This window comes from Macrotis lagotis, chromosome 1 (assembly GCF_037893015.1).
Source record: "Macrotis lagotis isolate mMagLag1 chromosome 1, bilby.v1.9.chrom.fasta, whole genome shotgun sequence".
Taxonomy (NCBI): domain Eukaryota; kingdom Metazoa; phylum Chordata; class Mammalia; order Peramelemorphia; family Peramelidae; genus Macrotis; species Macrotis lagotis.
Window position 1 is genome coordinate 912,545,525 of NC_133658.1, and position 9,997 is coordinate 912,555,521.

General features: G+C 38.7%; 1 protein-coding gene across 1 annotated transcript; it reads right to left on the reverse strand.

The window, feature by feature from the left end:
- Positions 1-655: 655 nt before the first annotated feature.
- On the reverse strand, positions 656-1,081 carry LOC141509790 (small ribosomal subunit protein uS8-like). Its single transcript, XM_074219581.1, has one exon. The coding sequence runs from the start codon at positions 1,079-1,081 to the stop codon at positions 689-691; it is 393 nt and encodes a 130-aa protein (XP_074075682.1). The 3' UTR covers positions 656-688.
- Positions 1,082-9,997: the final 8,916 nt, after the last annotated feature.

A 9,997-nucleotide genomic window follows, 5' to 3' on the forward strand; every position in this document is an offset into this window, starting at 1 on the left:
GGAGGAAGAGGGAAAGAAAGGGGAAGAAGGGACTGATAAAAAGGAAGACAACGGTGCAAGTAAAAGTGCATTTAAAGTTAATTTAAAAGAAAAGTTAAAGGGGAAAGGAAGCAAATCATTGGTGAAGAGAAATAAAAGGAAAGGTCAGAGAAAATACAAATGGGGGAAATAATGGGGGGGGGGAAGAGTTGGTCATCTTAACTATCAATGTGAATAGGATGAACTCTGCCATAAAATGGAAGCAAAAAGAAAGGATTAAAAACCATAATTCTGCAATATGTTGTTTAAAGGAAACAGGTTTGGAGCTGGGTGATACATAGGGGTCAAAGTGAAAGAGTGGAGCAAAATACATTAAGCTTCAGCAGAAGCAGAAAATGTGGAGCAGTAGTGATCCTGATCTCAGACAAAGGAAAAGCAAAAATAGATTTCATTAAAAGGTACAAGGTAGGAAACTACATCTTCCTAAAAGGCACCAGAGGCAATGAAATTATAACATTATCAAGTGTGTAGCATCCAAATTCTCATAGGAGAATCTGAGTGGCATACAAGGAAACAAGCAGAGAAACTATAATAGTGGGAGAGCACAACCTCCCTCTCTTAGTTTAATCATAAAATAAACACAGAAGTTAAGGTGAATAATCTTTTTTCCCCCACTGGAGCATTTTATTTGTATATATGTTTTACACTCTTAGAAAAAGAATCCCAGGATTTTTCCTCCCGTGTGTTTTCGTCTTGCTTCCTCATGGTCCATGATGCCAGCTGAGGTTGTAAGCACAATGAACCCAAACTGACGGGATGGTAGCAGATTATTCTGCCACTTTTCCACATCTTTCAATTGAACATCAAATCTGGGGCTGATTACGCCACACTTGTTTAATCTGCCCATGAGGTTCACAACAATTTTTCCTGCTCTATGATCATCAATAATCTCAAATTTGCCAATGTAACCATGCTTCATCATCACAGTTAAGAACTGGACTATTACTTTAGAGCATGGCCTAATGAGAACCTGGCATTTTCCTCGCTTTTCTACCTTGTTGATGCTTTTGAAAGCATCTGCCAGGACATTCATGTACACCATGGTGGTGGTGCTGCAAGATAGCAGAAAGAGAAGATGAATGATAGCTTGTAAAACTTATGAAAAAAATTAGATAAACCTTTGGATAAGTTCACTGAAAAAAAAGAAAGAATACCAAATTACTAGTATCAAAAATGAGAAGGGTAAACTCACCACCAATGAGGAGGAAATTAAAAAGAATTCAGAGCTATTTTGCCCAACTGTATGTCAATGAATTTGATAATCTGGGGAGTTTGCATTTTTGTAAATATTCATCCATTTCACTCAGGTCAACAAAAAGGAAAATAAAATACTCAACCCCATTTCAGAAAAAGAAATTGAAGAAACCATCAATAAGGAAAACATCTCCAAGTTCAGATGAATTTAGTGTGTTTTGCCAAACATTTAAGGAACAATGCATTCCACTTCTTTTTTTTAATATTTATTCTCATTTTGTACAAATGTTTTTTACAATAATAAAATATTCTTGTTTAAAAGTAAATGAAATACCCCCTCCCCCCATAAATATAGACTTGCTTGAGTGATAAAGTAAAGGGGAGAGAAAAAAATTGAAATTAAAAAAAAACAATAGTAATAATTGTAGGTATGGCCAGGTGGTGCAATGGAAAAAGCACCAGACCTGGAGCCACGAGCACCCAAGCCCACATCCAGCCTGTAGACCCAACAATCACCCAGCCGTGTGACATGCAAGCCATCCGAACCCCACTGCCCTGCAAAAATCAAAAGAAAAAAAGAAAAAAAAAGACCCAAAATAAAATAAAATAGTAATAATAATAATAGGGGTGGCTGGGTGGTGGACAGAGTATTGGCCCTTGAGCCAGGAGCACCCGGGTCCAAATTCACCCTCAGACAACCAAAGATCACCCTGCTATGCGTCTCCACCCAGGCCCATTTGCCCTGCGCCCTCCCCCAAAAATAATAATAATAAAAAATGTGCTTCAGTCTGTGTTCCAACACCAACAACTCTGTCATGGGTGGATCACATTCTTTATGGTAAGTCCATCGCAAAAGTTACTTCCATATTTTTCCACCTTTGCCATTGCTGATCACAACTCCCTCCTTTTGTATTTCTCCACTACCATGTACTATATTTTCTCTCTCCTTTCATTCTGACTCTGCTGTAGGGTAGTTGAGTGGCACAGCAGACAGATCTCTGGTCCTGGGGCCAAGAAGCCCTGAGCCCCCATACCACCCCTTAGGCCCAGCATCCACCTGGCCTTATGGTCCTGGACAGGCCTTCCAATCCCAGCCCCTTGCAAGAAGTAAAAAAGAAAATGTGTTATATCTGACCACTCTCCCCCCATGGTCCATCCTCTCCTCCATCACTCACATCCCCCCCTTCCCCCTGTCCCCCTTCTCTCCTTCTTACTCCAGATGTCTATACTCCATTGAGTATATATGCTGTTTCCTCTCCTAGCCACCTCTGATGAGAGCAAAGATTCCCTCATTCCCCCTTGCCTCCCCCCCTTCCATATCATTGCAATAGCTCATTGTAATAAAGAAAAATCTTATTATATGAAATATCTTGGCCTATTCCCCCTCTCCTTTTTCTTTCTCCCATTATATTTCCTTTTTTTTCTATTGACTCCATTTTTACACCATATTTTATCTTCGAATTCAGGTTTCTCCTGTGCTTCAACTATAAAATCTCTCTCTACCTGCTCTATTAACTGAGAAGGTTCATATGAGTATTATCAGTGTCATTTTTCTATGCAGGAATGCATGCAGTTCATCCTCATTAAGTCCCTCCTATTTCCCCCCTCTCCTCCAATCTCCATGCTTCACCTGAGTCCTGTATCTGAAGATCAAAGCTTCTGTTCAGCTCTGGCCATTCCAAAAGGAACATTTGAAATTCCCCTGGTTCATTGAAAGTCCATCTTTTTCCCTGGAAGAGGACATTCAGCCTTGCTGGGTAGTTCATTCCTGGCTGCATTCTAAGCTCTTTTGCCTTCCGGTATATTGTATTCCAAGCCCTATGAGCTTCCAATGTAGTTGCTGCTAAGTCCTGTGTGATCCTGACTGCCACTCCATAATATTTGAATTGTGTCCTTCTGGTTGCTTGTAATATTTTCTCTTTGACTTGGGAGTTCTGGACCTTGGCTATAATATTCCTAGGGGTTGGTTTTTTGGGATCTCTTTATCGGGGGGATTGGTGGATTCCTTCCATTTCTATTTTGTCCTCTGCTTCTAGAATATCAGGGCAATTTTCCTGTAGTAATTCTTTGAAAATGATGTCAAGGCTCTTTTCCTGATCATGACTTTCAGGTATTCCAATAATTTTTAAATTATTTTTCCTAAGTCTATTTTCCATATTAGTTGTTTTTTCAATGAGATATTTCACATTTTCTCCTAATTTTTCATTTTTTTTGGTTTTGAAGTATTGATTCCTGATTTCTGGTAAATTCATCAATCTCCCTGAATTCTATTCTTTGTCTGAAGGATTTGTTCTCCTCAGAGAGTTTTCTTATCTCTTTTTCCATCTGGCCAATTTTGCTTTTTAAAGCATTCTTCTCCTCAATAACTTTTTGAACTGTTTTATCCATCTGACCTAAGCTGGTTTTTAGCATGCTATTTTCTTCAGCCTTTTTTTGGATTTCCTTGACTAAGTTGCTGACTTCATTTTTATGTTTTTCCTGCATCACTCTCCTTTCTTTTCCCAGTTTTTCTTCTAACTCCCTCATTTGATTTTCAAAGTCTTTTTTTGAGCTCTGTCATAGTCTGAGCCCAATTTCTGTTTTTCTTGGAGACTTTAGATGCAGGAGTTTGTGCTTCTTCATCTTCAGACTGAGTTTTTTGATCCTTCTTGGGCTCATTTGTAAAATATTTCTCAATGGTGCTCCTCTTATTTCTCTGCTTGCTCATTTTCCCAGCCTGGGCCTGGTTTTGGGGTGCTTCCTGAGCTTTTGGGACACTCCCACAAGGGTCTCAGTGTGTGAGTCTCTGTCCTCCCTCCTGGTCTGTGAATGACCATACGCGCCCCCCTCTGCTATGGGGCTGAAGTGGAGGGGGCCCTGCTGTTCTATGGGGGGGCCTAGACGGCGATCAGGATCTGAATGTGGTCATAACCCCAGAGTCCTGTTCCAGGGGCAGAGGACAGAGCTCTGTAGTCTCTCTTCACTCCCCTCCCTAGGTTCAATGGACTCATGCCCTGGGGGCTCCTGCTTACCAGCTTTTCTGTCTGCTTCTGTTCCTGGATCTGGGCTGCAGAAAGACCATGTTGCTCATCTTGTGCCCTGAGGGCTGGCATTCACGGCTTGTTCTGGCAGAGGTCCCCCGCTGTTCCCCCACTTTGTGCTTGGTGCTCCCCAGGGTGTAGCTCAGGAAACTCCCCCACTGCTGTGAGCGGGCTCCAGTGCCCTGGGGCTGCCTCCAGGAGGCTGAAGTTCTTTCGCTCTGGCAGGCCACCCCTCTGGTGGGCTACCCCTCTGACCCCTGGGGAGCGGAGCCTTTCTGCTCTTTTCCAGGTTACCTTGAGTAGGAGAAATGCCTCATTGGGTCCCTCTGTGGGTTCTGTCTCTTGAAAGTTTAGTTAGAGTCCTTAGCTTATGAGTTTTATGAGAGAACGCCTAAGACATGATCCTTTCTTGTCGCCATCTTGGCTCCGCCCCCTGCATCCTATTTCTACGTGAATTGTTTTTAAAACTAGGGCTAGGAGTTCTGCCAAATTCCTTTATTATACCAATATGTGCCAATTCCTAAACCAAGAAGAGTCTAAACAAAAAATCATAGGCTATTCTCTCATGAATATTGTTGCAAAAATCTTCACTAAAATTTTAGCAAAGAGATTATAGCAAGTGATTACTAAGATAATACATCATGATCTTATAGGATTTATACCAGGTAGGCAGAGGTGGTTTAATATTGGGAATACCCTCAACATGATTGAGCAAATCAATAACAAAACCAACAGAAATCATAGGAATATCTCAATAGATTCTGAAAAAGCCTTTGACAAAAAATACAATATCCATTCCTATTAAAAATATTGGAGAATAGAGGAATAAATGGAGTTTTCCTTAAAATAGTAAGCAGTGTTTATCTAAAACCATCAACAAATGCTACATGTAGTTGGGATAAACTAGGAACAGGTCCAATAAGATCAGCGGTAGTAAGGATGCCCATTATCACCACTATTGTTTCAATTTTGTTAATATTGTCTCATCAGGACTCCCACTATTCCATATAACTGCTTGCTTGTCTATAGAATTGCTTGGCTTTCTAAATTGGTTAATCTCTATGATGAGAAACTCTGCCCAGTGTGTGTTGAATAATGATTACAATTCATTCAATTCAATTGCCTACTGGGGTGGTAGGCAGAATGCTGGACCTGCAGTCAGAAAGACCAGGGTTCAAATCTAACTACTAGCTGTGTTACTATGAGGAAGTCCACATTTACTGCTTTCTCTCTTGGTTTCTTCAGCAATACAATGGGGATAAAATGTAGCCCCTAACTCATAGGTTTGTTGTAAGAATCAAATGAGATTATGTTTGGAAAGTTCTTAGTCCAGTTCCTGAACACAGTCAGTGGTTCATAGATGCTTATTCCCTCTTCCTACCCTTAAGGAGACTATTTTTCCTCTCTAGGAAATTCACATAAACCCAGAAACTTTAATGAATACTCTCCTAATATCTTCTTACCAATAACCCCATCTCTCATTCTTCTGTTAAGGATCATGCAGCCTTTGTGTGAAACATGTCATTCAGAAGGAGCTTACTGTCAAAGAGTCTCCTATTGGAAAATTTCAATTGTGAGCAAAGGTGTCCTTCCATGACACCTAAATGCTTCTTCCTGAAATGCCTACCCATTGATCTTGATCTCACTGCTAAGGACCGAACTGGAGAAATAGAATCACTTGTCCTAAGGTCTCCTCAAATACTTGTAGGTAGTGATCATATCCTGCCCCTTCCCTCCCCATCTCAAATCCTCTCTTCTTCAGGCTAAAATTCCACATTTGCTACAACCAGTCCTCAAATTCCATCACCTCAAATTTCCACTTACCTAGCCACTGTCTCCTGGATGCTTTTTTGTTGGGAGCCAGGGTCTCTAAGCTGTTTGACACAGTTGCAGCAAGAAGACTCAAGGCAGTCACACTGCCTGATAGAACAACATCTCCTTCTTCTATATATATATATATATATATATATATATATATATATATATATATATATATGTGTGTGTGTGTGTGTGTGTGTGTGTGTGTGTGTGTGTGTATATATATATATATGGATTTCATGCATACCAATATTTATAGGTTTATTATTGATTACAATATTTACTCACCCTAATACTGGAATGACTATAAAGGAAGGATTTCAGAAAAATTCCTTGAATAAAACAGATTGTAAACTCTGTCCAAATTTAACAGGACTGCTTCTCCCTGAGGCATACAAGAGGCTTCAACATTATGAAATCTCTGGAAAACGCAGCACTGGGAATTCCAAGGAGATGCCAGAATATATATATATATATATACAAGGAATATATATATATACAGGGAATATATATATATATATATATACAGGGAATATATATATATATATATATATATATATATATATATACATACAGGGAAACAGACACAAGATGGGTCAGATAAAATTCTAGGGAAATTAATAGTTTTTCCCCCCTTACCATACACAGGAATATATGAAAAAGATGGTGAGAAAATAGTTAGTACAGGTGACCGATATGTGAACTCCAGCAGCCTTAGTTTCATGGGAAAGAATAAAAATGTCGCAGAAACTTTGGCTTCTACCAACAAGGCCAGAAAGAAAAATTGGTTATTGTAAGAGTTAATGGATGGGTGGACAAGCATAAAGACCCTCACTACAGACTGTTAAGGAAGTGTATCAAAAAACATTACCTACACAAAAAATATAAAAAACTTTCCATTAAAAGAATTGCTTAATTAATAACTCTAAATGAATTAACAATTATACAATGTAGTAATAAATAAGGTAACAGACAGGTTAAGGTCATCATGTTCTGAGTAGGGATAAGAAATCAATTAACTATATGATTATTACTTAAACTTGTAATCACATGATTAAAACTTGTAACCATAATGAACTATATGATTGATGATGAAAATTGTACACTCCTGTAACCAAGGAAATGATCTCAGCTTGCTTGAAACATACATGATTCTGAAACTATAAAAATAAATCCAAGCAGCTGACAGTCAGTCAACCTGCTCCTGCCTATACCCACTTGTTGACTCAACTCATTTTGCCGACTCTCTCCCTCCTGTCAGGTTCCAAGAACCCCATGGAGGCTGGACCCCCACACTTTTTTAGCTTGTGATGGTCTTTAAAAAAATCTGAATACAGCTGTGAGTACTAATCTTCAAATGTATTTATTTTTATAACTTGTATGTAATTGTGCATTTTGTAATCTGATAGAAAATAAGCCTGAGAACAGGAAGGTTTTGTTGTCTTTATGTAGAAGGTGTAGACTATTCTGAATCATGACATGATACAGAACCTTGATTGATATATATATATATGTATATATATGTGTATGTATATATATTTCCTGAATGCATTAAAATACAATGTTATGGAGAAAAAGCAACTATGAGATCTAATGAATGACGCATTGGTGCTCCATTCCTTAAGTTCAATATGTTTTTAAAATTGTTGGCCTTTTGTTTACTGAATCAAATACTGTGACTCACAAGCAACAATCATTACAAAGGATGCTTTTCCAACCATAGGTCTGAGAGAACTCAAAGGGATTAAGAGTGTTTGTCTATGGGGCAGCTAGTTGGCACAGTGGATAGAGCACTGGCTCTGGAGTCAGGAGGACCTGAGTTCAAATTCGACCTCAAACACTCAATTGCCTAGCTGTGTGGCCCTGAGGAAGTCATTTAACTCCAGTGCCTTAAATCAAAAAAATTAAAAAAAATTGTCTAATACTAGAGTTTATGAATTCCCATGGAATTCATTTACTCCTGATTAGCAATTGATATTGGTCATACTTTGTCATTTTTTCTATTTAATAAGGTGTTTTGAATTTTAAAAATTATATAAATCCCACCTCTGGTAAAAATAAACAGAAACACACTGCAACACATATACATAAAGATCCCAACAAAATTTATCCCAATTTAGAGCCCATGGTATGATAAATAGATTCCTAGAATCTTTTTGGTGGAGATCCTTTGCTCTCTTCCCTGGCAGCTCATGAAACTCCTCTAAGGATGGTTGCTCTTTCCGCTAGGGCCTTGGTAAAGTCCTGAAACTGGTTTTTCTCAGTGTGTTTCATTTTCCCTTGTCTCCCAGCACCAATTTTTCCATCAGCTGTTTCAAGGATACAATCAGGATGCTCATAGGAAGTAGAAAACAAAACCCTTCTGCACGTTGTAGTTTGCATTGTCATCTTCTGGTAAAAGTGAACACTGACAGCAATTCTGCTTCCATCCCCCAGAAGACTGATTCTGAACATGCTCTACTGGAACTGTCTGTTCCAATGTCACTGTTATGTTTTCGATGTGTATTTGAACTGGCCAAACTGTCACTGAACTGGCCAGACATGAGTGTCTAGGTTACAAATAGATTGACTATACAAACTGCACAAAGTAAAACTTTATCTCCTCAATAAATACCAATGAACTTCCTCTCTGCTATCTCTGCATTTCATCCAAAAGCTAACATTTCTTTCAAATTAAGATGTTTTTGCAAAAAAAATGTCTTTGGTGATTGCTTCAGTGGGTTTGGGAGGCATTCACAGCCATGTTCAGATTTTTTTAAGACCATGGATGAACTAAAATGCATCTAGGAGAGTAGGTGTTTTTGAGGTTATGAAATTTGAGGATTGGTTGTAGTGATTGTGAATTTTAGCCTGACCTGCTAGCTAGTGCTCAAACATGCCACTCTGTCTCTATCTAGACTCTGTGAATTTACACTGGTTATTTCCTCATACTTGGAATGCACTTTCCTGAGGCCTGACCCCAACTATCCATGATTTTCTTTCTTTTATTTTTGAGGGAGGCATTGCCTGGGTTTAAGGGACTTGCCCAAGGTCACACAGCTAGGTAATTATTAGTGTCTGAGGCCTGATTTGAGCTCAGGTCCTCCTGACTCCAGGGCCAGTGCTCTATCTATGGCATCCATGACTTTCTTTTAAGGTACAATCCAAATTCTTCTTTCTGCCAAAGATCATATCTAATGTCTTCCATTTCTAGCCTCTTTCCTCATTGATTTCCCCAAATAGGTATGAAATAATATATTTCAAAAGCCTTAAGTCTTAATTATTCAAAAACGTGCTAAGATGAGGTTTTGGGGGCACTTTCCCCCTTAAATTTCTGGAATTATTTCATTGTCTTCTCCATTAAGATGTTAACCCCTTAAGAGCAAGAACTGAGTTTTTCACTAATTTTCACTAATCATATTTAAGGATTGCTTCTTGACTAAGTGACTAAAGTTTAAAATTTTACCATAATATATCTCATTGATTCCATAGGAGACGCGTGTTACTTCCAATTTTTTTTCTAGAATTTGAAAGGATATTCTAATATTTGCTAGATGCATTCAATGAACAAAAAAAGCAGACTGCGATGATACCAGGGAGACACAATTCAGGTTTATGGGGAAGTCATTTGCTTAACATGTGCCAATTTGCTTTATTGAATTTTTTTTTATGATTTGCAATCATTTACTTTCTTTCCCCCCTTTCTTCCCCACTTGGAAAGAAGAAAAGTGAGACTGTTTAAAAACTACTGTGCTGATTTCATCGGCTACATGTGCAAGTTTGTGAACGTAATATTCTACTGAGATGTGGGAGATAGTCAGTTGAAAAATGTGATAAAGTACTGACTAGAGATATTGGGAAACCAAAGAAGAGAATTGTGCTCTTGGAGAGGCATTGAGAGGATATTGTTGGGGCAGTTCAGTGATACAATGAGTAGAGCACTGGTT

What these genes read in the sequence shown, in the direction of transcription:
- LOC141509790 (XM_074219581.1), bottom strand. Translation starts at nt 1,081, where the DNA reads ATGGTGTACATGAATGTCCTGGCAGATGCTTTCAAAAGCATCAACAAG.